The sequence below is a fragment of the Coenobita brevimanus genome, chromosome 110, assembly GCF_032717465.1.
Source record: "Coenobita brevimanus isolate Jiangsu-jjx chromosome 110, ASM3271746v2, whole genome shotgun sequence".
In the NCBI taxonomy this organism is placed as follows: domain Eukaryota; kingdom Metazoa; phylum Arthropoda; class Malacostraca; order Decapoda; family Coenobitidae; genus Coenobita; species Coenobita brevimanus.
The window spans coordinates 10,002,113-10,018,501 of record NC_137063.1 but is presented as its reverse complement, the minus strand read 5'-3'; the positions used below and the strand labels follow the sequence as shown (position 1 = coordinate 10,018,501).

At 41.4% G+C, this 16,389-nt stretch overlaps 1 protein-coding gene across 1 annotated transcript in view; it reads left to right on the top strand.

Annotated features, from left to right (window-relative positions):
• HemK1 (HemK methyltransferase 1) overlaps positions 1–16,389 on the top strand; it is a 190,536-nt gene that overhangs the window by 152,055 nt on the left and 22,092 nt on the right. Inside the window, exon 6 of the mRNA XM_080286109.1 lies at positions 2,067–2,178. Within this exon, the coding sequence (XP_080142235.1) occupies positions 2,067–2,178 (112 nt within the window). The remainder of the gene's footprint in view (positions 1–2,066; positions 2,179–16,389) is intronic.

Genomic DNA, 16,389 nt, shown 5'->3' with positions numbered 1-16,389 from the left:
CCTCAATTTTCATTACCATTTTTAACTTTCATTACCAAATTCGTAAAGCTAGCATCTATTCTTCACTAATTATATACACAAGTGGAAATACATATAATCACTCTTCTTATAATTAACAGCATGTTGATTATTATCACGCTATATAGGCTACCAAACTAATCAGAGAGAGCAAACAATCCACAATCTCCATCCTGTGTATCCTCATGTATGTGAAAAATCCGTTTGGTATTGTATTATTCTGATTCATTACCAAACGAATTTTTCATTACCAAATTGCCCCACATTTGGTAATGAAAAATACCAAATGGCAACCCTGACAGAGGAGGGGGGAGGAAGGAAGGGGTGAAGGGACCATGGTGTAACAGCCGTTCGGCGCCACGCGGCAATTTCAAATTACGGGTGGGAAAAAAGTCAGATTTTTTCGAATTTTTTGCGGTTTGTGGCCCATTTTGGGAATATTGGTTATTGGGGATGTCCGGAAATTGGGCGTACGGATATTACAGGCATTACTAGATACCCTCGATATAACGGACTTCAATATAGCGGAATTCGCTTTTATCGGACTCGAGGAGCCAAGTGGACTAAATTCTTAAACTTTCAGGAAAAGTCCAGTAAAGCCAGAAGCAGTCCTCTCTTTGAATAAACGAATAAACAGAGAAACGGAGGAGATACCATAACATCTGTCCTTCCTCTCTCTCCTCCTCCATACCTTTTCTTCCTCCCCGTCCTTCTCTTCCTCCCAGTCCGCTCTCCAGTGAGAGAGAGAGAGAGAAGGTAAAATTGAAAATGAAAATAACTGTGATAATGAGCGTAAAAGTGAGGGTGAAAGAGAGCACACAAGTGAATATGGAATGTCAAAGTCAACAAAGAGAGAGAGAGAAAATAAATACAGAAATGACAAGTGGCGTCCCCTTGGCATAAACAAATGAGGGAGATAGGCATAACCTTGGTCCCTCCTCTCTCACTCCTTCTATATATCCTCCCCTTCTCTCTGTCTGCGGGAGAGAGAGGTGAAAGTGAATGAAAAAATGAAGGCTAGTGAAGGCACTGTGAAGGTGAAAGTGAAGGTAGTGTGAAAGTGAAGGTGAGAGTGAAAGTGAAGGCAAAAGTAAAAGTGAAGGTGAAAATGAAGTCAAAAGTGAAAGTGAAGGTGGAAGGTGAAAGTGAAAGTAAAAGTGAAGGCAAAAGTGAAGGCAAAAGTGAAAGTAAGGGTGAAGGTGGAGGGTGAAAGTGAAGGTGAAGGTGAAAGTAAACATAAATGTGAAAGTGAAGTCAAAAGTGAAAGTGAGGGGGAAAGTGAAGGTGAAAGTGAGAGTGAAAGTGAATGAAAATGAAGGTGAAAGTGAAGGTGAAAATGCATGTAAAAGTGATGATGGTGAAAGTGAAGGTGAAAATGAATGAAAATGAAGGTGAAAGTGAATGTGAAAATGAATGTAAAAGTGAAGGTGAAAGAAAAGTTGAAAGTGAAAATGAAGGTGAAAGTGAATGTGAAAATGAATGTAAAAGTGAAGGTGAAAGAAAAGTTGAAAGTGAAAATGAAGGTGGAAGAGAAAGTGAATATGAAGGTGAAGGTGTGAGTGAAGATGGAGGTGAATGTGACAATAAAAGAAGGGAGAGAAAAAGTGAAGGTGAATGAATACTTGTAAAGGTAAATGTGAAAATGAGAAAGTAAGGTTGCAGGTGAAGGGGAAATGGAAATTCAAAATGAGTGATACTGAAAGTGAGTGTGAAGGTGAAGGTGAATGTGAAATGAGCATGGAAGAGAATATGAAAGTGAATGTGAATGTCAGAGTGAACTGAAAGTGAAGGTAAAAATGAATGGGAAGGTGAAGATGAAGATGACGACGAAGACAAAAATATGTGAAGTAAATCATAAGTGCCCAGTGCAGAGAGAGAGAGAGAGAGAGAAGAAATGCATGAATGACAAGCAAGCCTCTGTGCATAACAAAAGGAGGAAGTCCAGGGGGGAGTCCTGATGTCGCTTTTACCGGACTTTCGCTTTTTTCGGACAGGCTTGGGCCCCAATTAGTCCGATATAGTAAGGTTTTACTGTATTTTATTTACAGATATGAGGATTTACGAGCTTTGGATGGTGGGCCAGAGGGGCTGGATGTCATCAAGAGCATTTTCCACCTCTCACATAGCCTCCTACCATACAACCACTATCTACTTTTGGAGGTGCGGACATCACCACCTAGTCATTACAATTATTCTCCCTTTTCATTTTTGTCATGAACAGTAGCCTAAACAAAGTATCATCCCTCCATCCAAAGAACAGACATCCATTTTAGCCATCATATCCTGGTGTAGTATTTTTAGTACTGGTATGAAGGCTGTGTTCTTGTTTCAGTATAATGCAGATTTACAGTAACCCCTAGACAGTGACTCACAGCTTAATGCTCTTTACTCTGACTAATGCCTAGTGTGAGATTAATGCCGCCTAGTAGCACAGCGAAATTTTCATTAGCAATACAAGAAATGCATGTTCATCATTCATTCATTGCCAGACGCCATGTATCCCAAATGGGGTGGACAAGGGCTTAGAGTTAATTGTTTTACAGGGAGGGGCACTAATCCTCCACCAACCCCACTTGACACGTAACGGCCATACCACGTTGAGTACACTGCTTCCCATCCGATCAGCGAAGTTAAGCAACGTTGGGAAATGCATGTAATTATTAAAATAATCAGGAGTCAGATTGTGCTTCAAAGGTTTTGATGAAATTAAATGTGTCTGAAATGTTACCCTACTATTGGATCCTGGAGGGTAATGGTCAGTGTGCAAGAGATCAGATTGAGGTTTTAGAAATTAACTCTGTTGAATATACACAAAAGTGAGTTGTGTTTCCCTGTGCCTATTGCAGACCTACCCCCAGTTTTGTGATGGGTTTTTATTTACTTATTTATTTATTTTTTTACCTGTTTAGGTTGATTTATAAACTGTTTTTAGACTTAGATTAATGTGTTTTTGTCATGGGTAGAGGGAATTCCATCAGTTGGGGTATGGATTCTCACCCATCAGACGAGGTACAAAACAGCGTGGTCAGCTAGGCAGCTCAACAAAGAATATTTTGTGTTTGACCATTGAACTGTCATCTAACCTGTCATGGAGTACATAATTATAATATTAAATAAATATTAATAATTATGAAAACCTTGGAGAGTAAATTTTTCATGCATTGATGAAAGCTGTGACATCGATATATCATGTTTACATTTGGCCTGTTCAAGCAAAAATGGTTTGAAAATACAAAGGAATTTCCAAATAAATGTTGGAAAATAAGAGAAAATAAAATAAAAGAGCTCAGCAACCAGAACAATAAAACAGCATAAAGAGGGACCATTGGAAAAGCTATCCCGATCACATCATCGATTGATAAATCATGTGTTTACATTCAGGCTGTTCAAGTGAAAACGCTTTGAAAATACAGAAGAATTTCTAAATACTGTAAATATTGGAAAATAAGAGAAGAAAATAAAGGAGCTCAACAACCAGAACAGTAACTTAAAGGACACAAAGAGGGGCCTTTGAACAGGCTACCCCGATCGCATCATCAATTATTAATATATCATTCGTTTACATTCGAGCTGTTCAGGGGAAAACGCTTTGGAAATACAAAGTAATTTTTAATTAAACTTTGGAAAATAAGAAAGCAAAAAGTAAAAGAGCTCAGCAACGACAGTAACAAGAATGACATAAAGAGGGGCCGTTGAAAAGGCAGTCCTGATCGCATTCGCCGTCAAGAGAATTCCCCGTCAGAACATCAATGACTGTCCGTCACAACAGTTCACACCATGGACGATTTTGTGTCATTCATACATTATTGTCATTCGTAACATTTTTATTTAATTGTCCCAGGACTGTCTGATGGTGGGATTGTATACAATGCTGCTGCGTCTACTCTACCGAGTTTGAATACGAGTCGAAGATCTCGTTCTCCAATGACCTTGACTGGGTACAAGCGAGATGGGCACTGGTTTTAGGTTTAGGTTAGCTTCTTTTACAGCTGTTAAGCCATTTTTTTTTGGACTCATTTGGGGTGGGTTTAGGACTTGGTTGGGGGGAGGGACCCAGGGCTTAAAAATGCATCCATACACTTTACATGTTAACCATGGATTTGCGCAAATTCCTTTTTTTTTTTTTCTCACCCTAGGTGCACAAGTTAGGAATTTTTTTTTTTTTTTTTTTTTTTAGCTTTTGTTTATAAACTTGAAGATAAACATTCAGGGCATCATCTGGTGAAAAGAAAAAAATCTCTCTCTCTGTCTCTCTCTCTCTCCGTCGATGCATAGGGCAGTGCGTAAGTTTACGTACGGGAGTAGTGAAAAAATGGGGGGGAAAAAAAAAAAAGTTTTTTTTTTTCTTGTTTATTATAAATTTGAAGATAAACATCCAAGGCATCATCTGGTGAAAAGAGAAAAGGCTCTCTCTGTGTGTCTTTGCGTAGTGCCCTGGTAATTTTACGTAGGAGTCGAGTTGTTTATGGTGATGCACAGCCAGCACAGCCTGAGCTGTGGCTCACAATCCACGGGTTAAATCTACCCCGAGATATGATACCCCACCTAGCGATGTGTTTTTACTTAACCAATTGCATCGTTAAATTGGGGTATGCCTGTGTGTGTGTATATATATATATATATATATATATATACAGGTTATCTCTTTATTCACACGAAATTTTTTCACGCGATTTCGGTTATCCTCGAATTTTTTTGTACAGTAATTAAAACATAAAATTATAGTATTGAAATAAATAATTTTAATATATGAGGGAAATAAATAAAATATAAAAATGCCAACCCACTGCCTGTGCGTGTACGTGTGTGTGTGTATGTGTGTGTGTGTGTGTGTGTGTGTGTGTGTGTGTGTGTGTGTGTGTGTGTGTGGGAGGTTGGTCTCCCACACGCCACACAGTTTGAATCCGACCCTCCAACCGTGCATGACTCGTGAATCGTTTTTTGTGGCTTATTTTTCTGCCTTCCAGTGATTGCTTGCCTTGTTTGCCAACATGGGGCCTAAGCGTGGTGCTAGTGATGCATGTGGTAACACACCAAAGCAGGCTTATAAAGTGATGTCACTGACACAGAAAGTTAAAGTGTTGGACAAACTTAGAGAAGGAATGTCGGCAAGTGCTGTTGGTCATATGTTTAGGGTGAATGAGTCACCTGTTCATACAATAAAGAAGGCAGAAAGTAGCATACGGGAGGCAGTGAGGGCTAGTGCACCAGACTGTGCTAAAGTGTCTCATTATAAGAGAGATAAGCGCATTATAAAGATGGAAAATGCACTGTTTTTGTGGATGGAGAACTCTCACAAGCGTGGTATACCCCTTGACTCCAACATAATTAACCTTACATCGCGGGCTTGTTTTGCTTTGACTTGTGGCTCCCAAGGGCATATTCGCGCTCCGACAGACTCTCTAAAAATATTTGCCAAAAATCAGTTATTAGTCCTAGAATATTAAAATCACATATACTTATGGCACATACCTTCAGCTTTCTCCTTGGGTGCTTGTTGAGCCTTCGTCGAGTACCGTAGGACTTGTGGAGACCTCTGAAGTTGGGTAACAAAGTCTCCACTTTACACTTCCCGACAACTCGTAATATGATTACCACAGCCTGATATTATCACCAGAAACACTAATCTGTGATTCTTAAATAGTTTGGAATCCATACTCCCCCAAAAAAACACTGAAAGCAATGAAAATTACGAGGGCGTATGACCATCCCACTTCCGATCGTTCGCCGCTAGTGTTGTCTATTATTCATAAAAACACTCACAGTTTATATTTCTGTTATTATATAACACTTATATATATCTACAGTCTATATATATGTACAGTCTTTATCCATAAGTTTCCTTCAGTAATAGTAGTTTATTGTCACTGTAGGGATTCAATTTCTTTCAGTAAAATACGTAGCATTCACTTTCTCATCCTGTATACTAGCATTGAGAGTGAATGTCACTTTCACCTTCACTCTCATAACTCATAGTATTCATACATGCTAGAGTGAAACTTTCACTTTCATTACTCCTAGGGTATATACTCATATTCTTATAATACTACTCATTGACATTTCTATTTACGTTCTCTGTTTTATTTACGTTATTTACAGTTCTATTTTATTTACACTGTGTTATGCACTGTCACTTGAAGTAACTTATAAAACTGTTTTCCACTGTTCACGTATATTTACATTCATTACTTTCACTTGCTGTTTACACATTATTTACAATTCCACTTGCACTGTTTTACTCAATAGAAAGATCGTAATCACTCTTTTATCAATTGTCAGCCCTTTACCTCTTTCCACACGAGATTTAGTAGGGGGTATAGGTCACAGGGCCCTTTGCATGGGGGTGAAAAGTGGCTGAAGTTAGCAGGAGCAAACAGATGTGCTGTCACACTGGAAGATGACAGTGAACTGATAGGGGTGGGCTCGGGTGGCCTACCTCGGGAAATGCATTACTGCCAACGTCAGCCTCTTGACAGCTGCTAATATATAGCGGTGAAATGATTGGCAGGAAATCTAGACAATAAATTATAAATTAGGTAGTTCCAGGTGAATGTAAATATCACTTACCTTCTCCCTTCCCTCCTTATATGTATATTTATTATGAAAATAGATTATATGGCATATTTCAAGGGGAAATAAATAGCGAAAATTAGCGAACGAGTGCACGTGAGGTGTTGGGGGAGGTGGTGGCTCAATCGGTAGAGAGGTGGCCTGTAGTCCTTACGGACCCAGGTTCGAATCCCGGCTGGGGCAGGGAACAGTTTAAGGATTTGAATTTCATTAAATCAGGCTTTACTGATCTACCAGAAGACCCGCCGACATGTCGTAAAAATACCCCCGCTAATACCAATACACCAGTCCTGTATGAGACAGCCCTAGCATGTATTCAATATGGACGGTGGGTGTTAGCGCCGAAGTGGTGACATGTAGAGGTGTATGGTATGTAGGAGGACTGCTGGGCCTTGATAGCAGGCTGTGAAGCCTATGCCCAGAGTCGGACACATAAAAAAAAAAAAAAAAAAAAAATTAGCCAATTCCAGGTGTATGGCACTATCACTTACCTTATTTATTTTTTGTATATATTATTTGGTATAAGAAAAGGGCATAGGGCTTATTTCGATGGACAAAATCAGTGGAAAATTCCAGGGAAGATCTACTTAGCGCAGAATACAGTGTGGTGGCCTGCAATAATTAGGTAGTTCCAGGTGAATGTAAATATCACTTAGGCTTCTCCCTTCCTTTCTTATATATATTTTTATTACGAAAATAGGTTATATAGCATATTTCAAGGGGAAATAAACAGCAAAAATTAGCGAACGAGTGCACGTGAGGTGTTGTCAGGTGATAATTAGCCAATTCTAGGTGTATGGCACTCTCACTTACCTTATTTCTTTCTTGTATATATTATTTGGTATAAGAATAGGGCATAGGGCTTATTTCAATGGATGAAATCAGTGAAAAATTCCAGGGAAGATTTACTTAGCGTAGCACGGCTGGGCAGGCGAGAGGATAGGGTAATGGAGGGGGGGTAGGGAGGGGAGTCAAGAATGGGGAGAAATGGCTAAATTGTCAACAATGGATGGGAGTACAGATGAGATTAGGAGTGCTGACTAGTGTTGGACATAGGCAGTACTGATAGATGATACAAGCCACCACTTGAAAGCCCGGGAGAATTCTAAATAACACAGACTCACAAAAGTGACGCCGCGCGGTATTATCCCAAGTGTCACGAAAGTGACGCCCCGCGATTAAGGGGTTAAAGAGAAAGCACTTTCTCTGTACCAGCCCATGTGTGAAGCTGACGGAGGTGAAGGCACTTCATCAGCTCCTGACACCCCAGTTTTCAGTGCAAGCAAAGGGTGGTTTGAAAATTTTAAGAAGAGATTTTCCCTTCGTAACCTCCACATCTGTGGAGAAAGTAGATCAGCTGATCATGAGGCAGCACGTGACTTTCCGGCTGAACTAAGTGATATCATTAATGAGGGAGGCTACCTGCCAGAGCAGGTCTTCAACATGGATGAAACTGCTCTCTTCTGGAAAAAGATGCCTGCCAGGACCTTCCTCAGCCGTCAGGACACCCACGCCCCAGGATTCAAGGCAGCCAAAGATCGGTTTATGCTGCTGTTCTGTTGCAATGCAGCTGGTTTTATGATTAAGCCGGGCTTAATTTACAGGGCTCAGAATCCTCGTGCCCTTAAAGGAAAAGACAAGAAGTGGCTGCCTGTCTTCTGGATGGCAAATGCTAAGGCATGGACTACCCAGCCTCTCCTGAAGGACTGGTACCACTCCAACTTCTTACCTGAAGTACATAATTATCTGGGTAATAAAAAGCTTGACTTCAAGGTCCTCCTCGTCTTGGATAATACCTCTGGACATCCACCAGCCCACGAACTTAAAACTGAGGGTGTTAAGATCCTCTACCTCCCCCCTAACACATCTTCATTAATTCAACCCCTGGATCAAGGTGTTAATCGCACTTTTAAGGCACATTACACCAAAAAGTGCATGCAGCGTATTGTGGCTGGGATGGAGGATGAAAGAAAGTCCGTCATGCAGCTGTGGGAGGACTACAGCATCGCCGACTGCCTTCAGACGATCAAGGGGGCCTTGGACGAAATAAAACCACACACAGTGAATGCATGTTGGAAAAAATTGTGGCCAGAATGTGTTCACGAATTTAAGGGGTTTGAACCTGTCTCAAAAAAATCCACTGCCTCCCACATCGTATCACTGGCACGACAGATTGGTGGGGAAGGATTTGACGATATGGATGAAAAGGAAGTGGAGGAACTGCTGGAGAGTCACAGAGTAGAGTTAACAAACGAGGATCTGGTGGAGCTGACTCAGTCTACTGAGGAGGATGAGAAGGTCGATGATGGCTCACCTGCGTCTCAGTTGACGCTGGATAACTTGGCTGAGGGTTTAAGGATGCTGGAGGCAGTAACAAAACATTTTTACAACATAGATCCCAACATAAGATCCCTTAAGTGTAAAGAACAGGCTGAAAATGCTTTTGCTTGTTACTGCCAAATCTTCAGTGACATGAAGCGAGCTGTATCTCAACCTAAAATAACAGTGTTCTTCAGCCAGTGTTCATCACGTACATCCCCCAATCAGTCTACAACCCCAGTCATCCAAAGTAACGAAGATGAGGTTGAGAAAGATAAGGTCGATGACCCGTCAACTCCTCCTCCCACCACTCAGTAAATCCTTGCTCCACCACCCACTCTACCACCCACCAGTGCCTGTGTTTGTCAGCTTTCAGTAAGTTTTTTTTACTTACTTTCAGTAAGTTTTTTACTTATATGACTTATAAAATCCCCCTGAAAATTAGTTATTAACTCCTCCCACCATGCCTACCTGCTGCCCGTGTGCATACATATGTGTGTGTGTGTGTGTGTGTGTGTGTGGAAGGTCGGCCTACCACGCACCACACAGTCAGTTTGCATCCGACAGTTGAACCGTGCATGACTTGCGAGTCGTTATTTGTGGCTTATTTTTCTGCCTTCCAGTGATTGCTTGCCTTGTTTGCCAACTTGGGGCCTAAGCCTAGTGCTAGTGATGCATGTGGTAACACACCAAAATGGACTTATTAAGTGATGTCGCTGACAGAGAAAGTTAAAGTGTTGGGCAAACTTAGGGAAGGAATGTCAGTGACAATTTGCCGTCAGGATGATTCCCCGTCATTTATTTACATACAAGTTTATTTAGCAAGTAGAGTACAATAGTTTTATACTTACATGAGTTGTAAAATCCCCCTGCAAATTAGTTATTAAAGTATAATAAATCAATAATAAGTATATTTATAGAATGACGGGGAATCGTCCATGTTTTGACGGTGAATTGACTTGACAGTGAATTGTCTTGGAATCGTATGTTTGGGGTGAATGAGTCAACTCTTCATACAATAAAGAAGGCAGAACATAGCATATGGGAGGCAGTGAGGGCATCAGACTGTGCTAAAGCGTCTCCACCTATGCCTGTGAATTGTCTTGGAACCGTATGTTTGGAGTGAATGAGTCAACTGTTCTTACAGTAAAGAAGGCAGAGAATGTACCTTACGGGAGGCAGTGACGGCTAGTGCACCAGACTGACACTGTCTCCACCTGCGCCTGTGCTTCTCAGCTTTCAGTGGTAAATTTCTTACATTTTTGTTGTTTTTCATACTTTATGCTAGTTTATTAGGTGTATGTAGTGCATAAACAGTATTATTCAGATGTAATACACTTAATACACATGCGTAATTACGTGCACACATGGGCAGAACGTATACGCAAATTTACCACACGCGAAGGGTCTGGGAACGTAACCCTCGCGTGAATTAAGGGATAACCTGTATATATATATATATATACAGTAATCTCTTTGATATCCGAACGCCCAATATCCGAACATCCCCACTAACCGGACATAATCGTCCTGGGATCCAATACTCCCAAAATGGGCCAAAAACCGCAAAAAATTCGAAAAAAAATCTGACTTTTTTCCCACCCGCAATTTGAAATTGCCGCCTGGCGCCGAACAGCTGTTACACCATGGTCCCTTCACCTCTTCCTTCCTCCCCCCTCCCCTGTCAGGTTTGCCATTTGGTATTTTTCATTACCAAGTGTGGGCCAATTTGGTAATGAAAAATTCGTTTGGTAATGAATCAGAATAATGCATTACCAAATGGATTTTTCACATGTATGAGGATACAAAGGATGGAGATGGTGGATTGTTTGCTCTCTCTGATTTATCTGCTACCCTACATAGCGTGAAAATAATCAACATGGTGTTAATTATAAGGAGAGTGATTACATGTATTTCCACTTGTATATATAATTAGTGAAGAATAAATGCTTCCTTTACGATTTTGGTAATGAAAAGTTAAATTCGGTAATGAAAGTTGAGGAGATTGGTAATGTGGCTGTTGCGATCTGGCAACTCTGTTACCCCGCCATCATCAACAGTAACAGTCTAACTCCGATCGAGGCAGATGCTCATAGCAGTGCAAGCCACAGGTGCTTGTTTTTTGTGAATAAACAGTGAATAAACTGCAATACCTTGCCACTAGAACACACAGGAATTTACAGTGTTGTGCAGTGTTAAGAAATTAGAATTTAGAGTGCAGAGGAGTAACTGTGGACTGCAAACTGGCGGTTCAAACCAGTCCAGGAGCCAGGGACTTGTAAGTACCCAGAATGTTTAATATTGTATAAACTCACCTCTAAAACCTCATTTATTGGTTCTTTTGCATTTATTTCAGTCTTTTATGTCCCTTATTGGTGTGATTTGGGTCTTAAATAGGTGCAATGCATGTCCAGAGGGAGTTGTATAGGTGTTTCTCTAAGTTAGGGTCCATAAGTACAAGTCCATAAGCTGGGGCCCAATATCCGGACAGGACCACTATCCGGACCTGCCTATGGCTCTATTACGTCGGATATTGGAGGGATTACTGTATATATATATATATATATATATATATATATATATATATATATATATATGGGTGTCCCATAAGTCCAGGATCATAGGAGATTTTATAGAATCTGTTCATAATGATACCCCTTGTTTACAGCACACAGATCCAGTACCCTATGATGCCGAACTTGTGGAACACTCTGTACAGTACATACAGTATATACAGTAAACTCCCGATTATCTGGTGTAACAGAGCCAAAGGCCTGATGTATACTGCCAGAATGCAGGGTTATGCAAAAGACACCCCTATGGGCCCCCTAACCCCCAGCCCTGTAACACTAGTCCACAGAATGCTTGAAAATGTCAAAAAGCAGCAAACAGATGTTCCTAAAAGTGAAATACAGTAATGTACCATTAAATGCTCTGTAATTTTATGTACAGAAGCAATTTCATATTGACGATGGGGGTAATATCAAAGTCCCCCCAGTCGGGAGACTCGTTTTCCTTCATCCGGCTTAAGTCTCCCCAGCTGGGAGACCCGTTTTCTTTCACCTGGCAGTACATGTACTGTATGATGCACATTGTAAACACTATAAATTGTCGAAAATCAGTAAAAGACGCATCTAGTATTGAAATACTGTATGTACTGTGGTACACTAATTTTATATACAGAAACACATTTCATGGTAGTGGTGGTGATGTTGACATTACTGGAGCATAATGTACAATAACATCCAAAATAAACAATCAAATTTCAAAAATCAGTAAAAACATTAATAAATTGAAGCATGCTTTGCTACTGTACTGTACTGTACTGTACTGTGTACACCATACTGTACTTTCTTTCATCAGAATTCTAGCACTCTGCCACACAGAACACGACAAAATTTTCATTCTTTAGTAGCAGAGACAGACTTCACTTGGGAAGAAACAGTTGTGTAAATGATTTTATATACTGTGTTTATGATTCCTTTGTAGCATGATTATTTTGCTTAGTAAAATAGACACATTTTTATCAACTCTTCTTGTTTAGTAACACAATTTTGTTGACTTTTCTTTCTAATACACATTCATCAGTGCTTTAGCAGAATCCAACAGTCACTTGTACAGTGGAGTAATGTACTAGAGCAGTGGAAGATGTACTTACCAGAGAGGAGAGGGGGGGGGCAGCAGTGCGACATGTCAGCCACAGCAGCACTAGAAGGCCAGTCAGGTTTTGGAGGGAAACCAATCTCAACATTGCCATTTAATAATAATAATGTTTTGGAGGAGACATAGAATGCAGTGTAGGATCATATGAACATCGATACTGTAGCAGTGGAGGAATACAATGGAGGGTAAAAAAAACGTCCACATTCCTGCTGCCAGCCAATGAAAACTATGCATTAGAATTCTCCCTCACCTGCCTTAGCCAGTCAGAACTTCTACTCCCAACCACTGCATCTCCCCTCACCACCCACCAGTGTTGTAGGTCTTGAGACCGGTCTTGGTCTCGAGACCAGTTTGATGTGGTCTTGGTCTTGATCATGGTGTCACTTCACATGGTCTTGATATTGATCTTGGTCTCGCTTCACGTGGTCTTGATCTTGATCTTGGTCTCACTTCACGTGGTCTTGATCTTGATCTTGGTCTCAAAGCTTCTGGTGTCAGAGTTTTGGCTCGAGACCAGGTCGAGACCAGCATCAAAAAGTGCATCGTGGCATGGGGAATGTCGGAATTTATGATCATACATGAAGAAAAATCATGGCTGATTCGATTCACGGTGCGCCATACAGTGTTGTACTGTCTATAGATACTGCCTGGCTAGCACTACGGTGATGATGCATGAGCTGAGCCCTGCGAGCGCTGATAGAGTGCGTGCGAGTCAAGAGAGCATGCATGACGTGGCCATTCTCGCAGCGATAATCTCTGTTTGCATGCATTCTTGTTTGCAGCTCTGTTCACCTCTGTGTACTTCATATGTGTGTATGGTGTATGCAATCCCTGCACCCTTCGTACACATACACCACAGGTTTAGCTAGTTCGCTCGGAAAACATAATCACAAAAATGTCTATCTTCCTGTGTTTGTTTCTTCATGCCAGTGAAGCAATGAAAGCGGAAATATTTTACCTAGATGGTCAGTTGTTCACATATATTAAATTTTGTAAATATATTTCCTCCCTTACAGGGGTATAGCCAGGATTTTGGAGCAATGGGGGCCAAGTCAGACATCAGTGGCTTCCAACCTTTCGAGTTATGACCCTTCAGAGCTTCCAAATGGCTATCATGGAGGCCTGCAGTGACTTCTGTGACTGTTTTAGAAGAACTCAGAATATTTTCTAGTGTTTCACAGCCACCCTCGTATTTCATACAACTTACTCACCTATGAGAAGGGGGCCATGGCCATGTGGCCCATTAGCGTTTCTAGCCCCACTAAAGTGGGGGGGCCACCTGGGGGCCGATAAATCATCTGTAGTAGCAAGAAGGACAGTGGGCAGACTCGAATGAGGACCACTTCCAAGAGGGAAAGTTAGTGAAAACAGTTCTCTTAAACAAGTAGTGGGTATGACTGTAAGAAGTATTTGGAGCACTTATGGAAGTAAAATATATATTTTATATTTGTGAAAATTTTTTGCTTCCCACCTCTGTATCCCGAAACCCCTTCGATCTCCTGTGTAATTATCCTGAAAAATAGGTAGTCCCCCTCGACTGTTCATGAGAAACGAAAGATGAATATGTTGTGTATGGAATGTTTGGGCACGGGTAAAGCTCAGAGAGAAGTGCGATAATTAGTCTTCCGAAAACCAGCTTTTGCATGAGGAAGATACAGCTATCCATAAGGTGGCACTGACAAAGTATGCAACACCATACATTATAACATCAAAACCATACTTTCAAAAGTTTAAAGACTTAAAAAACTTTCAAAAGCCGTAACATCAATGTGCAGGGCCATAGAGTGCTATGACCGCACCCTGGGGTGCCTGGAAAATGTTTGACATGGGCCAGAAAAAGAAGCAAAATTGTCACAGCCCTGGTGTGGGCCCTGGTCCCTCCATACTCTTGGGTTTTGGTTCTGGAAATTATCTCTATTGCCCTCTTCTCTCATTATTAGTAATTGTCTTCCCAGAAACTCCTCAACCTCATTCATGTGTGATAATCAAATTCGTATAAAAGGTGTTGAGTATTGCATCAATACATAATCTGCAACTGGGGTGACTGGGGTACTAGTGCGCTCAGTCGAGGGACCGAGATGCCTGTGAAAACTGACCAGCAATGTGGCACCTGCTGGCTGCAGCTACTTTTCATTCATTCAGCAGACACATAAATTCTTGGTCTTGGTCTCGGAGGGTCTGTTCTTGGTCTTGGTCTCGGAGAGTCTGGTCTTGATCTTGGTCTCGAGGTGCCTGGTCTTGACTACAACACTACTACCCACCACCAAACACCTCATGAGTTGCTAGGCCCACCAACTGTCAGTCCTCCCTTCCTCCCTCCCTCTCTCCCTCAACACTCCACCCTTTTCATATTACAGCACGTGTACAGTATAACCCCATTCTTTTTGTGTATTTTATTTCTTTATTTTCTTTTTTCGTGATTGTGGCTGGAGGTTTGATGACAACTGTCTCCTGTTGGATAATAGTGTACTTTTAGCCTGAAGAAAGGGTCCTTCATGCTGGGTAGTGTCAGAGATTTTGTGCTTTCTGCCGGATACCATTTTAATTCAGCCATTAGCTACGCCGAATAATGTCATATGTCGGGTAATGCTGAGACAGATGATAAGGAGTTTACTGTATACAGTGGTCCCTCGCGTTTAGCGATTTAATTAGTCTGGTGAAACCATTGCTAAATGAAAAGTGTACTTTACATGGAAAAAATTATCAATTACTCTGTCCTCATCCTCAAGGTCACCCTTTTGACTCCCAATTTCCTACTTTAAGTGCTGAAAATGAAACACAGTGTATGAGCAATATATTATACAGATACAGTATTATATGGTTATACATCTACTCACCAGTGAAAAATGCCAAATGCTCAGCACAGAGAAAAAAATCAACCCAAGGTCACCAGACACCCACAAAAATGATAACAATGGCGGTCTAGTGGCAGACGGGCAAGGCATTTCATGCCCCGCATCGCTAGACGCGTAAGACAGTTGCTAAATGCACGGGATTGGTGCCTTTTCTAACCTATCAATGGTGAGTAGCTTGAGGAGGTAGAGCGTTTTAAGTATTTAGAGTCACATGTTGCTGTGGATGGAAGAATAGATGTAGAAGTGAAGTTTAGAATGAATGAAGTAGGAAAAGTGCTGGGAGGAATGAAAAAAGTGTTTAGATGTCATTCGATTAGAGTGGATGTCCTAGGGTTTAGTGGTACAGACTGCATTATATGGGACGAAACATGGAATATGGGTGTAGCAGAGAGGAAAAGTTTGAATGTAATGGAGATGAGGTATCTGAGAAGTTTGTGTGGAGTAACGTGTATAGATCGAGTGAGTAATGATGAAATGTGAAGGAGAACTGGAGTTTTGTGGGAGATGGCTGATCGAGTTGAGCAGAGGGTGTTACAATGGGTTGGGCGTATGGAGAGAATGGATGATGAGCGATCGGTGAAAAAGATAACTGGATTGGATGTGAGAGGTGTAAGGCTGAGAGGAAGACCATGAATAGGATGGGTGGACAGTGTGAAGAGAGCGTTGGATGCAAGAGGAATGTCTGTCGAGCAAGGAAGAGTGGCTGCGTGTGATGGGATTGATTGGAGAGAAATTGTGAATGAATAAATGGTGACACAGCCCCGAGGGGATATTCTCCTGCAATTGGTCTGATCAGCTGATCAGGTCAGGTGCAGGTAAGGGGATGGGTCCATTATGATGTGGGAGGGGTAAACCAGCTCTGCTGTTGGGCCCTGCTGTGGATGTTGCTGATTGCTCTGCGCAGTTGACCTTCGTGCAGTGTGGTACGGTGAGGATCTGCCCCATCTCCCCTTGGGGCTAAGAT